The 16,447-nt window shown below is 43.0% G+C and overlaps 1 protein-coding gene and 1 long non-coding RNA gene across 4 annotated transcripts in view; one reads left to right on the forward strand and one right to left on the reverse strand.

The window, feature by feature from the left end:
* Nucleotides 1-432: 432 nt before the first annotated feature.
* LOC140906068 (uncharacterized) lies at nucleotides 433-7,219 on the reverse strand. The gene is made up of 3 exons (XR_012157033.1): nucleotides 6,439-7,219; nucleotides 1,818-1,950; nucleotides 433-778 (listed from the first exon to the last, which is right to left on the reverse strand). It is a non-coding gene; the product is annotated as an uncharacterized LOC140906068 (long non-coding RNA).
* Nucleotides 7,220-7,439: 220 nt separating this feature from the next.
* Nucleotides 7,440-16,447, forward strand: part of STAM (signal transducing adaptor molecule) — an 81,542-nt gene continuing 72,534 nt past the window's right edge. The window contains exon 1 of one of the 3 annotated variants that reach the window (XM_073334139.2): nucleotides 7,440-7,667. In XM_073334139.2, coding sequence (XP_073190240.1) covers nucleotides 7,448-7,667 — 220 coding nt within the window. In that variant the 5' untranslated portion in view covers nucleotides 7,440-7,447. The remainder of the gene's footprint in view (nucleotides 7,668-16,447) is intronic. The other 2 variants (XM_073334140.2, XM_073334143.1) reach the window with 2 other exon arrangements.

Genomic DNA, 16,447 nt, shown 5'->3' on the forward strand with positions numbered 1-16,447 from the left:
TAGGTTCATCAATGACTATTAGCCAGGATGGGCTGGGCTGGTGTCCCTAGCCTCTGTTTGCCAGAAGCTTGGAATGGGAGACAAGGAATGGATCACTTGATGATTACCTGTTCTGTTCATTCCCTCTGGGGCACCTGGCATTGGCCACTGTTGGAAGACAGGATTCTGGGCTAGATGGACCTTTGGTCTGACCCAGTATGGCTGTTCTTATGTTATTTCCCTGCAAACCAATGGGTAGTGAACGTTTTGTTTCAATGTAAGGCTTTAACATAAAGAAGTGGAATGTTGATGTACTTAAAATTCCATTCAATTTTAAGTGACTTAAAATTAAGCAGCTAGAGCATATAGTGCAGATATTATGAAAATATAACAGTGCAGAGAAAATTATTATCCTTAAACTGTATCTATTTTTCAGTTTATTCCAGAGGCAAATCATCTTTCAACATGTGCACATTTCATTGCTGTCAAATCAAATTTGGTCTGGATTGTAAAATTCAGTAAGAGTGGAAAAATAATATAGTGCATTCATCCAGCCCATACTTCTTTAACTTGCTGACAAGAATACTATGGGAGACTGTGTCAAAAGCTTTGCTAAAGTCAAGAAACAATACATCCACTGCTTTCCCTTCATCCACAGAACCAGTAATCTCATCATAGAAGGAGATTAGATTAGTCAGGCATGACCTTCCCGTGGTGAATCCATGCTGACTGTTCCTGATCACTTTCCTCTCATGTAAGTGCTTCAGGATTGATTCCTTGAGGACCTGCTCCATGATTCCTGCAATGAATGGAAAGAAATTGGCACCATAGGGTATGTCTACATGTTCAGACTTGTGCTGCAGCCTGGGTTTCAAGACCCTCCCACCTTGCTGCGTTTCAGAGCCTGGGCTCCAGCCTGAACCTGAATGTCTACACTACTATTTTTAGCCCAGCAGTGTGAGCCCTGCAAGCCTGAGTCATTTCACGAGGCGGGCTCTGAGCAGTACCGGCTTTATAATGGCACAATGGTGGCGGGCCCACACTCAGAATGGTGTCTTCTTGGCCTCTTCGCCCTGAGGCCACACCCACTTCTCGCTCCTCTCTGCCCCTTCTCCCCTGTGTAAGTGGTGGGTGGGATCTCAGAGGGAAGAGACCGAGTAGGGTGGGGCCTTGGAGCAGGGAGCAGGGCCACTGTTGGGTACCAGAGCCCACAAAAGATTAATCTGTCCCTGGATCTGAGACTTGCAGCTACAGCTGTTTTCTTTATTTTCTTTTTCTTTCTTTTTGTACCGTTAGTCTGCAATTCACAAAAGCCAGCATGCTAGGCAGGGAGCTACCTAAGCTAGCCAATGGGAGATGGTGACAAGAGGGGTATGTGATAAGCCCTGCCCCTCTCTCAGCTGCAGGGAGGCATCAATCTGTTTTTGGGATTCTCAGCTATAAACACTCTCTTGGCATTAGGTGCTTATGCTTTTTAACAAGCAGCGGAGATGAGGAGGAAGAGAAGTTATTTGAGAGAAACAATAGGTATGAGATTGACTCTGTAGCCTGATAGTTTGAGCACTCAGCTGAGAAGGAGACCCAGGATCTGGTCCCCCTGCTCCAATGCCTCTTTAATTAGCTATCCAGAGTGCAACAGCTTCAACAGGAGATTGAGGAAACCTCACAACAGAATATCCCATAGCTCAACAGTTAAAGCAGGCATGTGAGTGTGATACTCATCTTAGGTGGATGGGGCGACTTGACCTGGGTGTCTCCCACATCCCAGGTGAGTATCCTACCCACTGTGCTAAAAGTTATAAGGGAGGTCCACCTTGGGCTGTTTTGTGTGAACTCACCTGAAGGACCTAATCAACCAGATGGCCTCGAAGCATGCCTATTGAATTAGGCCATGCATGCTGCTTAGATGACTGAATACTTATCTTCCTCTGGTTTGTGAATCACTCTGGGACTTAGGTGGGAGACAGGCACCTAGAGGGAGGCAGCAGTATGTGTGCTCAGGAGCCGAAACAAAGTCACATAGGGAATTTTTATTGCAAAAACCTAGGTGTGTACAAGTTCAGAGGGAGTTTTGTGCATCAGAGTGGTTCCAAAACTGGGACTTGGGGACTTAGGTGCCTAACCCCTTTTGTGCATACAGGCCTAGGTGCTTATGATTTTGAAGCTAGAGAATCTGAGTTCTATCCCTGGTACTCCTATGAAGCTCCAAGCTGCCATGATCTGCAACATAGTGATAATCACGAAATCATATGTGGCTATGGATTTGTTTGCCTGTGAGCCATGTGGAAAAGCACATTTTGTAAGTTAATAAATAAACAAATTGTAAATACTTATTTGTATTGTCTGTGTAATGTTTTTATAGTAATTATGCTTTATAAGACTAAATAGTTTGATAGCACTGACTGAAAGTTGTAAGTATTGGAAGACTACTCATTGGTTTTTGTGAAATGATTTGGGTATCTCAGTCAATTTCATAATGGACAGGTGGCCATATTCCAAAAAAATCTTTCATAACTTACATTTGTTGTCAATCTTGGCAAGAAAGCCAAGGAGACTGAATTTCTCTCTCATGCCTACTGATGGTCCTTCAAAACAGGGTTGAGATATATTACCCACTGTTTTAATGATCCCAGTAGAAGTTTTATTATGGGGAACTTTGAAAATTAATATATTTCACAATTTACACCCCCTCTTTTATCCCAAAGCTCTTCCCAAACCATATATATAAAATATCACCGAAGTGCAGCCATCTCTGAAGTGGAGCATAGAAGCCAACCAACACACAGAATGCTGCAATAGTATCCCTAAACTGCCATGTTGGTTTATATTTATGCAGATCAGCCACAACTTTGTTTTTTGAAGTCTTATCTGCAAGATCACCGCACTGTAAATTGCATGGTGCTAAAATTATCCACCTTGCAAAAATGAAGATTTAAATCGCATAAGTTGGACTGCACTCTATGCTTCTCTGGAGTCTAGGTATATCAAAAATGATGCTTAGAGCAACAACTTGTCCCTCTGGTTTTAAAGCATTGTCAATGACATGAAACAGAGGATTTCAGTCCCCTAGGGTATTAACCTAGAACATTTCATGAAACCTACATTTATAGTGGTCATCATTAAAAACTTTCTGATTTTGTCCTGTTTAATAAATAGTATTTGAAATATTCTCTAAATACTCTCTACAGTAAGTGCCGGGAATACTGTAAATATTGAGATCAAATAATCTAAGGAAAACTGGAAAGTTTTTAAGGGAGCTCACTTAATTTTTTTTAAAAAGTGTAACGCTTACAAAAAATTACATATCTTCAAGTTTCCTTTAGAAATGCCTTTACAAATTGCAAAACAGAAAAATCTGTTTTTAAAATAATATTTTATAACTGTGCTACTACTGTAAATAAAACTGGGACTGAAACTAGATTGTAATGTGAAATCAACAAATATAAAGGGATATAGAGTCTGATGGCTAACTCTACTGAAGCCCAAAGAGTTGCACCAGCAGAGAATTTGATCCAGGGTAATTTCTGTCTGTTACTAAAACTACCCTTCATTTTTTGCTGTATATAATATGCAAAAGACGTTAAAAGCAGACAGCTCTAGTTGATTCTAAAGAATCCTTGAAGATGTCAAAGCATAGTATTATGTGCATTTGAGACAAGTTTCCAAAAACCTTCATGTTTTCTAAACCAGTGAGAAAAAGAATCAACCTTCATTCAAGTTATTTAAAGACAAATATCAAGATATGTGCGTGACTTAATAACCATGACACTATATGAGGGAAAAAATAGGTGGAAAATGTAAGTATTGCCTTGAAATATATTACAAAATCAAATTTTCAGAGAAATAATTGCTCTTTCTCCCCTACATGTGGAATTTCCTCTAGTTTTGGAAACAGGAGCTTTATTGTACTCAGAAGGGGAGATTTCCTGCTTCAATGAAATCTAATACTCTGTTCTAGACCAGTAAAGGCCTGAGATAACTGTACTTTAAAAGGAGAGTATTTTTATATGCATAAACTATTTTAGCCTATTTTTTTAAACTTTTTTTAAAATTACTTTCTCTTAGCCCCGTACAACTGAACTCATGACCTAGCTTTACAAGCAGAGATACAAAAATGGTTCCTGTAATAATCTGAAAAACTAGTTTTTTCCTGTAACATGTGGAGGCAATCTTTCTCTGGTAGGTTGTTTTTATAGGTTGTGGCTATATGAAGCTGCTCCAGGGTTTGGAATATCAAAGTAAGTCCTGGGGAGATGGATTAAGGGGTGGAAAAGAAGATGAGGCAGTCAGAAACATGAAAAATACATGTAGCACATGGTTCTGCAATTTGTCACATGTGTAAACACACAGAGCAATTAAGAAACAACAGGAACTGATTAAGCTGCATAGATAATTAACTGAGCATTATTATTAATAAAATAGTAGCATATCTATGAATAGTACTATATAAAAGATGAAGTATGCCAAATATATAATAGGTCCCTGTCTCAAGGGCTTGTAGATCTTCCTATGCAGAAGAAAGGTGATTTTTTTTAGCAGTTTTTCTGAAGGATTTTGTGAAAGGCTGTTGCATATGAGACAACATCAGTAAGTCATGAATATATTGACCAAGTGGGGAGGGAAATAATAGATTTTCCCATTTATTTTAACTATTTTATTTCTGTATTGCATAAGTTAATATAAATCTTACTTTTTTAAATCCATGTTTGTTGCTATTTTGTTTTTTTATATGTCAACACCATCCTTTCTGAACAGATACTTCTCTTATGACTCTGTCACCACTGTTTACTCTCTTTCTAGCTCACTAATTATGCCGCCCTAATAGCCCTTAAAGAAAATGACTGAGCTTTGTATGGCAGGGATAGGCAGGAAATGTGTCATATGCTGTGACCCAAATCCTGCTCATGGAATAAATTCCATTGGAGGTGATGGGGCCGCTCCTATGAAGTTAAAAAAACAAGATTTGGTCTTCGGGTTACATATCATGTGCATGTTTAGTACCATAAAAACAATAATACTTTTATTAAGAGGGAAGGTTCTCTCATGGATTGGTAAAAAGGTAGGAAACAAAGGGTAGGAATAAACGGTCAGTTTTCAGAATGGAGAGAGGTAAATAGTGGTGTCATCCAGGGGTCTGTACTGGGCCCAGTCCTATTTAACATATTCATAAACAATCTGGAAAAAGGGGTAAACAGTGAGGTGGCAAAATTTGCAGAGGATACAAAACTACTCAAGATCATTAAGTCCCAGGCAGACTGTGAAGAGCTACAAAAGGATCTCACAAAACTGGGTGACTGGGCAACAAAACAGCAGATGAAATTTAATGTTGATAAATGCAAAGTAATGCACAGTGGAAAACATAATCCTAACTATACATATACAATGATGGGATCTAAGTTAGCTGTTACTACTCAAGATAGAGATCTTGGAGTCATTGTGCATAGTTCTCTGAAATCATCCACTCAGTGTGCAGCGGCAGCCAAAAAAGCGAACAGAATGTTGGGAATCATCAAGAAAATGATAGATAAGACAGAATATATCATATTGCCTCTATACAAATTCATGGTATGCCCACACCTTGAATACTGCATGCAGATGTGGTCGCCCCATCTCAAAAAAGATATATTGGAATTGGAAAAGGTTCAGAAAAGGGCAACAAAAATTATTAGGGGTATAGAACGGCTTCCATATGAGGAGAGATTAAAAAGACTGGGACTTTTCAATTTGGAAAAGAGGCGACTAAGGGGGAATACGATAGAGATCTATAAAATCATGAGTGGTATAGAGGAAGTAAATAAGGAAGTGTTATTTACTCCTTCTCATAATACAAGAACAAGGGGCCACCAAATGAAATGAATAGGTAGCAGTTTTAAAACAAACACAAGTAAGTATTTTTTCATGCAACACGCTGTCAACCTCTGGAACTCCTTGCCAGAGGGTGTTGTGAAGGCCAATACTATAACGGGGCTCAAAAGGGAGCTAGATAGATTCATGGAAGATAGGTCGATTAATGGCTATTAGCCAGGATGGGCAAGAATGGTGTCCCTAGCTTCTGTTTGCCAGAAGCTGGGATTGGGTGACAGGGCATGGATGACTTGATGATAACCTGTCAGTTCATTCCCTTTGGGGCACCATCCATTGGCCACTGTCAAAGGACAGGATACTGGGCTTGATGGACGTTTGGTCTGACCCCAGTATGGCTGTTCTTATGAATAATGTGTATTTACATATAAATCCACATGGATAACTGGCCAATCCACATTTATTTATAAATACATACTGTATTGAGGAATAATCTATCAGTGTCACCACCCTGAAACCCATCCTTAATTTCCTCATTTATTTCAAAGATGTGAGAGAGTTAACAGCAGTAGTGTTAGATCAGCCCAATCCACAGGGAAGCCTTGAAAATTAAAGACAGAAAACATACCAGTCTGGGCATGAAACTGACTCACTCACCATTTGGGGCAGCAGCAAAGAAAGGGGGAACGAGGATGTTACTTTTAATATTTTACTTGCTCCTTGCCCCTACAACACTGAATTGCTTGCCCTGGGGCAGACAGAATTGGATGAAGTTGGGGGACTTAATCAGAGCCGCCAAGTTTGGTGCAGCTCCGCAGATGCCATTCTTCACAGTGAGAAAAAGTCCGTGATCTCTCTCACATCGGCCCCCAGCAGTGGGAGCAGATGGGGATGCTGGCAGGCACGGAGCAGGTAGAAGCCCTTTTGGGGCAGGGACGGTGGAGCAGCGGGGTCCGAAGCCAGGCAGCGTGGGGAGCGGAGCTCAGGGGCTGAGGCTTCCTGGGGCCCCTCATCTGCCAGGCCCTCGGCTCTGGGGCTGCTGCTCCCTCCCCCCACAGCACGCGGCGGCGGCCCACGCAGCCATGTGGTACAAAGGGCAGGGCCCGGTCCAGCCTCGTGCCCCCCTCCCCATCCCTCGTGCAAATCAGGTCAGCATCAGCAGTCACGGGGCCGCCGCCGTGGTCCCTACGATGCGGGGCGGCGATGCGCGAGCTGCCCCCCTGGACACGCGGGGCCTGGGAGCAGGTGCTGCGGGGGACGCCGCAGGGCCCGGGAGCCGCTAGTGCGGAGGGGACGAGCCCCTCTCCCTCCCGACGCCTTAAAGGGACAGCACCCCGCGCGTGGGACGTCCCGCTGGAAGGCGCCCCTGCCGGGGCCACTTGCCAGCAGGTGCAAAGTCCCGGCTCCCACTTGCTCCAGTCTGACGGGGGAGGGGGGTGTCCGTCACCGACTGTCAGGGGCATAGCTGCCCTGAGAGCGCCGGAGGGGCCTCCTCTGCTGGCTGACCCACCGCCCCATCCAGCAACCCATCCTGGGGAGGCAGGGGCAGTGAAAGCACCGCGGTTATCACACAGCGGGAGGGCAGAGCCGCTCCCAGCCCTTTGTGTCTGCGCTGAGGGGCGTCTTCGGGTCAGGCATTGGAGTGGGCATCCCTGTTTTTCCCGGCATGCTCTGCGAGCACGGCGGGGTGGCTCCTGAGCTATGCCCTGACAGGGAGGAGGAGCTGAGGCCGCCGCGGAGAGTCCCCTTCCCCCGCCCCTCCATCGCACTCGCACGCCACACACCGTACCCCGCGACCGGGAGGGGAGGGAGAGGCTGTTCCCCACCCCCAGCGCGCGGACCCGAGATGCCGCTCTTCGCCACCAACCCCTTTGACCAGGATGTGGGTAAGTGGCACAGACACGAGCGGCCCGGCCCGGCCCGGCCCGGCCCGGCCCCTGCTGCCGGGCGCCCAGCCCCCCGCCCGGCCCTTGCTGTCTGGTACCCAACGCTCTCCCCGCCTGCCCCCTGGCGTCGGGCACTCCCCACTCCGCTCTCCGTCTGTGCTGCCTGCCCCCGGGTCTGCCACCATCCGCCCTGGCGCGCCCCTTCCCCACGCTCTGAGTTGCCCCCCGCTCCTCGCCTCAAACTTGTTTTGCCAGCCCACCCCGCGCGAGCCCCTGCTGTTCACGGCTTTGTTTTCTGGGGGAGGGGCAGAGACAGCTGGGACCAGGGGGCAGGCACGAGGGTGGGCTGTGCTGAGCCTTGCTGGCAGTGCCGCTGCGCTCTCAGGGGCCGCACGCCGTCACGAGGGACAGAGACACGCACACAAAGGGGACGGAAATGCTCACTGGTGAGAGCGCTGTGGACAGCGAGGCGTTGGTATCTGCCTGACGTGACTCAAACGGCTCATCGGATGCATGGAGTGAGCTGTAGCTCGCGAAAGCTTGTGCTCAAATAAATTTGTTAGTCTCTAAGGTGTCACAAGTACTCCTTTTTCTTTTTCCAAAATGTAAAGTTACATATACATGATCTGAAGTTATTTTCTGCCTGCCCATTTGATTTTTTGTGTAGTTGGTTTCTTATCAGTGGTTAGCTTCAAATTATTCAGTACTATGTTACACAGATAAGTTAACGTAAAGGCAATTACACTTTTAAAGACAATGACACTGTCAGTGATCTAGCTGCTTTAAAGGTAGAGATCTCTGGTTCATCTTCTTTTGATAAGCAAGTAAAGCCACTCATGATCTAAAAAACCTATACTATTAAATATGAAATATATTTCAGGGATCAAGTTTCTTCAGTACTCATCACTTTTTGTGTTTAGGACTTATAAACTACAAATTAATGATTAATTTTGTATATATAAGTATGACTTCAAAATTCAAGGCTCCCATTAACTCTCCCACTTCCCCAGACACCTCCACCTTATAATCGGTCAGCTTTCTGGGAACCACAAGCAAATGTTCCACAGACTTTGGTTTTAGAACTAGAGAACTGAATTATTGATAAATGAATCGGTACCTTTATTGGTACTATTGTACTAACGGTTCAGTGTGATCACAGTCGTCACATTATTTCAGGTGCGATTTTTGCCCCACATCCACAGAGGCACTATACTCCATCATTACAGTTCACTTCCTTTCTAGGTACCTACTGGCACAGCATTGTCTTCTGAGAAGCTTTGAAAGGCCTTCTGGAATCAAGGGGGAATTATGGGAAAATGTAATTTTTTGGAAGGCAGTACGGTGAGACCAGTTATTGTGTTTAGAAAATGAGCTTGGCAGGGCACTACATGCTCTCTGCAGATTTATATAACCAATAGCCTGAGAGACATGTTAAAAGTTCTCCCCAAGAAACCCTGGAATTTTTCTGTCATGGCGTGTCCAAAGTTACAATTTGACACTATACTGACAAAGGGTTCTTGTCCATAACTTCATTAATATTTGCCCTTTAAAGGCTCAAGTTGGCTGAAAATGATTGTAATGTATATGGAAATGGTATTAAAGGCAGAACTGAATGGACAGAGAAACTTAGAAGTCATACATAAGAAAAAAATATTGCAAACAGCCAATTTGAGTGAAAATTATTTATTTATGGGCAATAAAATATATGAAAGAACTAAAAATTCTTGCCCTGCTGGGATGTTTTATGCATCAATATTTTCTACAATTATCAGTCTACCAGATAATGTGCAATCAATTACTATGTCTATCTTTTGGTAGCAAGTATTACCCGACCCCCATAATTTGTTTTTCATAGCAATACTAACCTTTTACTGTAGGCTGGACCATTTTGCTATTTTCCCTTAAGAGAAGTGTTTGTATACCAACCTCACTGATACATTTAATGATAAATTATAAATTTAATACATTTGATGCATTTTTTCTATGCAAATACCTAAAATATTACTATTTTATTTGACAGCCAGTATATTTTTCTCAGCAACAGCACTGAGAAAAGAAAAACACAAACCTTTTTACTGGAATCCTCTTGTATATAACATTTGTTTCTTACATATTTTTAAGACAGTGACAGCTCATCTGGATTGGTATGAATTGATGTGATTATCTATATAAATCAACATTTTATTTTCTTATTAAAATCTAGTGTTCATTTTGAACTGTGTATTGTTCTTGGCACTGTAGTGCTTATTCCCTGAGTAAAATACATTTTTATTTCCCACTCTGACAGTCTACTTACAAAATCTCTCTCGTTGGACACATCATCATTGTGAATGACAGGTTCAGCAGCATTTTTGTGAGTGTTCTCACACTTCTGACACTTACACAAGTCTGTGCAGGAAAACACAGCAGCAAGACAGGAATACCTCCCTGTTTGACTTTTCTCATGCCTGCAACTTATTATCTGGTGCTGGACTTTTGTCATCCAGGTGCTTGCTGGCAAGCTCCTTGTTTTCTAAATGCCATCCATGATCAATTGGAAGGAACATACATCCTGTTAACAAAAGAGTGCCTCATTATAGCAGCCTCGTTATTTGCCCGCTTGCTCTGTTGGTGTAGCGCAGACGTTCTAAAACTTCATTACATTGTGATCCCTATCTGGCAACAAAAATTACTACATGACCCGAGGAAGGGAGACCGCAGCCTGACCGCACCCGAGCCCCACTGCTCCGGATTTGGGGGCAAAAGCCCAAGCTCCACGGGCCGGGGTGGTGGGGCTTGGGCTTCAGCCCCAGAGCTGTGGGTCTCGGGCTTTGGCCCTGGGCAGTGGGGCTTCAGCTCCAGGCCCCAGCAAGTCTAAGGCCAGCCCAGGCGACCCCATTAAAATGGGTTCACAACCGACTTTGGGGTCCTGACCCACAGTTTGAGAACCGCTGGTGTAGAGCATCTCATGTTTGTGGCATGCTCCTTTCAGGTAGTGAAGATGCTGCTAGGCAGCACACCTTGTGTCAGGCATGACTGACATACTGCGATGAAGTTTGGCCACACAGGTGACACACAAATTTACTTAAGCACAAGGAATCATCCAAAGCACAGGTCTTGGTGGTGATGGGGGACTTCAACTACCAAGGCTACTCATACACTTTAAGACCAGAAGGGACCATCATAATCCTCTAACTTGACCTCCTATGCATTGCAGGCCATAGAACCTCACCCACCCACTCCTGTAATAGACCCATAACCTCTGGCTGAGTTACTGAAATGCTCAAATCATGATTTAAAGACTTTGAGTTACAGAGAATTCACTTTTGTCCACTAGTTTAACCTGCAAGTGACCCATACCCCATGCTGCAGAGAAGGGTGAAACCCCCCCAGGGTTTCTGCCAATCTGACCTGGGAAGAAATTCCTTTCCAACCCCAAATATGTTGATCAGTTAGACCCTGAGCATGTAGGCAAGACCCAGCAGCCAGACACCTGGGAAAGAATTCTCTGTAGTAACTCAGAGCCCTCCCCAGCTAGTGTCCCATCATCGGCCGTTGGAGATATTGCTACTAGCAGATGCAGATTGGCTGCATGCTGTTGTAGGTAGTCTCATCATACCTTCGTCTCCATAAACTTATCAAGCTCAGTCTTAAAGCCAGTTAGGTTTTTTGCCTCCACTACTCCGCTTGGAAGGCTGTTCCAGAACTTCACTCCTCTGATGGTCAAAAACCATCTTATTTCAAGCCTAAAATTATTGATGGCCAGTTTATAGCCATTTGTTCTTGTGTCAACATTGGTGATTAACTTAAATAATTACTTTCCCTCCCTGGTATTTATCCGTCTCATGTATGTATACAGAGCAATTGTTTCTCCCCTCAACATTCTTTTGGTCAGGCTAAACAAGCCAAGCGCTTTGAGTTTCCTCTCAAAGGTAGGTTTTCCATTCCTCTGATCATCCTAGTAGCCCCTTCTCTGCACCTCTTCCAGGTTGAATTCATCTTTCTTAAACATGGAAGACCAGAATTGCACATAGTATTTCAGATGAGGTATCACCAGTGCCTTGTACAATGGAACTAACACTTCCCTGTCTCTCTACTGGAAATATCTCACATGATGTATCCTAGGACTGCATTAGCCTTTTACACAGTTGCATCACATTGACAGCTCATAGTCTTCCTGTGATCATCCAATACACCCTGGTCTTTCTCCTTCTTTGTCACTTCCAATTGATAAATCCCCATCTTATAGCAAAAGTTCTTCTTGTTAATCCCAAAGTGCATGGCCTTGCACTTTGCACTATTAAATTTCATCCCATCTCTATTACTCTAGTTTTCAAAGTCATCCAGATCTTCTTGTATGATATTCCAGTCTCTCCTTCATATTTGCAATACCTCTCAATTTTGGGTAATCCACAGATTTTATTAACATACTCCACTTTTGTGCCAAAGTCATTAATAAAAATGTTAAATAAGATAGGTTCCAAGACCGATCCCTGAAGAACTCTACTAGTAACCTCCATCCAGCCCGACAGTTCACCTTTCAGTACAACTTGTCTCCCCTTTAACCAGTTCCTTATCCACCTTTCAGTTCTCATATTAATCCCCATCTTCTCCTATTTAACAAATAATTTCCCATGTGGAACTGTATCAAATGCCTTACTGATATCCCGGCAGATGTCTGTTGGGAAATAATACAGCAGGGCACAGACTATTCAGTAAGTTCTTGGAATGTACTAGAGACAATTTTTTATTACAGAAGGTGAAAATGCAATGTGGAGAGACTGTTCTAGATTTGATTCTGACAAAGAGGGAGAAACTGGTTGAAAATTTGAAGGTGAAAGGCAGCTTGGGTGAAAATGATCATGAAATAATAGCGTTCGTGATTCTAAGAAATGGTAGGAGGAAAAACAGCAGAATAAGGACAATAGACTTCAGGAAGGCAGACATTTGCAAATTCAGGGAATTGGGAGGTAAGATCCCATGGGAAGCAAGTCTAAGGGAAAAAAGCGAGCCGGAGAATTGGCAGTTTTTAAAAATATATTAAGGGCACAAGAACCAACTATCCCAATGCGAAGGAAAGATAGAAAGTATGGTAAGTGATCACCCTGGTTAATGAAGATATCTTCAGTGACCTGAAACTCAAAAAGAGTCATACAAAAGTGGAAACTAGGTCAAATTATAAGGCATTAATATAAAAACAATAACACAAGCATATAGGAAAGAAATTAGAAAGGCTAAGGACAAAAACAGACACCCCCCCCAAAAGCACCCCACCCCCAATTAAATTAGCTAGGGACATAAAGGGTAACAAGAAAACATTTTACAAATATATTGGAAGCAAGAGGAAGACCAAGGACAGAGTAGCCCATTACTTAACGGGGAGGGAAAGACAATAAGAGAAAACACAGCAGTGGCCAATGTATTAAAAGCCCCTTTTTTGTTTCAGTTTTCACCAAAAAGGTTAGTAGAGATCGAATGACTAACGTAGCAAACATCTGTGTAAATGGGGTCTGAAACTAACTAGGGAAAGAACAAGTTAAGAATTATTTAGATAAGTTAGATGTCTGCAAATCAGCAAGGCCTGATGAAATACATTCTAGAATACTTAAGGAGCTAGCTGAAGAGATCTTTGAGCCATTAGCAATTATCTTTGAGAACTCATGGAGGATGGAAGATATACCTGAGGGCCAGAAAGGGGCAAATATAGTACCTAGCTATAAAAAGCAGAATAAGGACAACCCAGGGAATTAGAGACCAGTCAGCTTAATTTTGGTACCTGGAAAGATAATGGAGCAAATAATAGGTCAGTTTGTAAACAACGAGAAGAAAATAAGGTGATAAGTAACAGCATGGATTTCTCAAGAACCAATCATGTCAAACCAACCTAATATCCTGCTTTGACAGGGTAATGGGCCTTTTGGATAGGGCAGGGGTGGCCAACCTGTGGCTCCGGAGCCACATGCGGCTCTTTAGAAGTTTGTATGCGGCTCCTTTTATAGGTACTGACTCTGGGGCTGGAGCTACAGGCGCCAACTTTCCAGTGTGCCAGGGGGTGCTCACTGCTCAACCGTGGCTCTGCCACAGACCCTGCCCCCACTCCACCCCTTCACGCTCTCTTCCCTGAGCCTGCCATGCCCTCGCTTCTCCCCCTCTCCCCCAGAGCCTTCTGCGTGCCACGAAACAGCTGATCAGGAAGTGAAGTGAGGGAGGGGGAGGTGCTGATTGGCGGGGCTGCCAGTGGGCAGGAGGCGCTGGGAGGGGAGCTGATGGGGGGCTGCTGATATATTACTGTGGCTCTTTGGCAATGTACATTGATAAATTTTGGCTCCTTCTTGCGCTCAGGTTGGCCACCCCTGGGATAGGGGGAAGCAGCAGATATCTTGATTCTAGTAAGGCTTCTGATACTCTCTCACATGACCTTCTCACAACCAAACCGGGGAAATATAGCGTAGGCACACCTACTATAAGGTGGGAGAGGAGGGGAGACCACTGGCTGTAAAGCTCTGAGAGTATCAATGATTCACAGTCATGTTGAAAGGGCATATTGAGGGGGCTCCCTCAGGGAGCTGTCCTGGGTCTGATTCTTTTCAGTATCTTCATAAATGATTTGGGTAATGGCATAGAGGGTACACTAGTAAAGTCTGCAGACAATACCAAGCCAAGAGGGATTGCAGGCACTTAAGAAGACAGCATTAGAATTCAAAATGATCTTGACAAACTGGAGAAACGGTCTGAAATAAATAGGATAAAATTCAATAAGGATAAATACAAAATACTATGCTTAGGAAGGAATAATCAATTGTATAAATACAAAATGGAAATGGCTACTGAGGAAGGAGTACCGCAGAAAAAGGATCTAGAGGTTATAGTGGATCATAAACTAAATATGAATCAACAATGTATTGCTATTGCAAAAAAGCAAACATCATTCTGGATATATTAGCAGGAGTGTTGTAAGCAAGACATGAGAAGTAATTCTTCCACTCTACTCAGCACTGATAAGGTTTCAGCTGAAGTACTGTGTCCAGTTCTGAGTACCACATTTTGTGAGGGATGTGGACAAATTGGAGAAAGTCCAGAGGAGAGAAAAAAATTAAAGGTCCAGAAAACATGGTTTATAAGGAAAGATTGAAACACCTGCATTTGTTTAGTCTGTAAAAGGGACCGCTGAAAGGGGACATAAGACTTCAAGTACTGAAAAGGTTTTTATAAAGAGAGGGTGATATACTGTTCTCCTTACCCACCGAGGACAGGACAAGTTAGTAATGGGGTTAAATTGCAGCAAGGGAGATTTAGGTTAGACATTAGGAAAAACCTCCTAACTGCCATCACTGGAGGTTTTTAAGAACAAGTTAGACCAGCACTTGTGGGGTATGGTCTAGAGATAATCCTTAGCCCTGCCTCAGTGCAGAGGACTGGACACGATGACCTAATGAGGTCCCTTGTTGCCCTACATTTCTATGATTTAATCAGTTCTGATTCCCAAAATGTGCAATATCTCTTGATAGAATCTAAATGCTCATTTTTTGATCTGTCTGTACCTGCACCACCAACAAATTCAGGAGTATGTTAACAGAAACGGGTACTACTCAGTGCAGATGCAAGCCTTAGTAAATCATTGTGGGAGATTCCTGTATGAGTACTCAGGGTGGCTAGGCAAAGTGCATGATGCCAGAATTTAAGGAAACAAAATTCTGGACTTGTACAGTGGGGGACTCTATCCCAATGAAAAACATTGACATTTATGTCTTTATGCTTACTAATTTTCTGAAGGACCTTAATATCAATTTTTGCTCCATTCCTGAGAGATGCAGATTCAGCTGTACATTTGGTATCTGCAAGACGGTAGTGGAGTGTGGTTTTTGGGAGATTGAAAGCAAGATGGTGATATCCAATTCAGCATGACAGTTTGGTTACTAGTGCAGCAACTATATCGACGTGCTGCATTTTGCTTAATAGATGGATGCAAAAGTGAGGTCCTTAGTGAACAATAGAGTGAGGAGCCAGTAGTTTGGACAAGGTGTTGCACTTGAGGCTGCTAACTTAAATTCGTATAGCATACTAGTGTGCTTGCTGCCCAAACTACAACTGCTCTTTGCTCTAATGTATGTTACTAGAGAAATTTCATGTTGTTTTGGTGGTTTTATGGCAAGGAGTTCTTAGAGGCTTTTTTACAGTTGTGGTGGGATTTTAGTATTGATGATCGCAGGCATTTATTTTTATCATGATTAAGTAATGACTTGTATTAGTTATGGTGAGTAAGTTTATGGATGAGTGAATTGATGATTTATTGACATTAAACAGTATGCTTGAAGTGTTAATTGTCCTTTTTCCAGAGTCTGATTTATAAACAAACATTCGGACCAGCTGCAGTTGCAAATCTAGATTATATATTCTCAATGAAAAGGCCAATAGAATGTTGTACTGTTTTATAAAGTACATTTATTGGGAAGTCATCCAGAAGTGTGTGTGTATATAATATATATATGACTGCAAAGTTTTAGCTGGTAAGTTTTTGAATCTCCATTCAGGAATTGTAGCATTTGAACCTCGCCAGCTCCTTTCCTTCACTTTCTACTTTTTAGTGCTCTTTCTAGTTCCCACAATGAAAGATCCATCTTCATTCCTCTACCAAAGATTAACAATGGTAGAGAATGTGAACAGTGTCAGACTGTAAGCTTGATCGCACTGAACAATTATTGAAAATCGTTGGCACATGGATGCATCGACAACTAAAGACAAGAATTAGCAGAAGTTGGTTTGGTTTCCACTCAGGAATAGGCACAAGGAAGGCAGTTTTT

Source organism: Lepidochelys kempii, chromosome 2 (genome assembly GCF_965140285.1).
Source record: "Lepidochelys kempii isolate rLepKem1 chromosome 2, rLepKem1.hap1, whole genome shotgun sequence".
Lineage (NCBI taxonomy): Eukaryota > Metazoa > Chordata > Testudines > Cheloniidae > Lepidochelys > Lepidochelys kempii.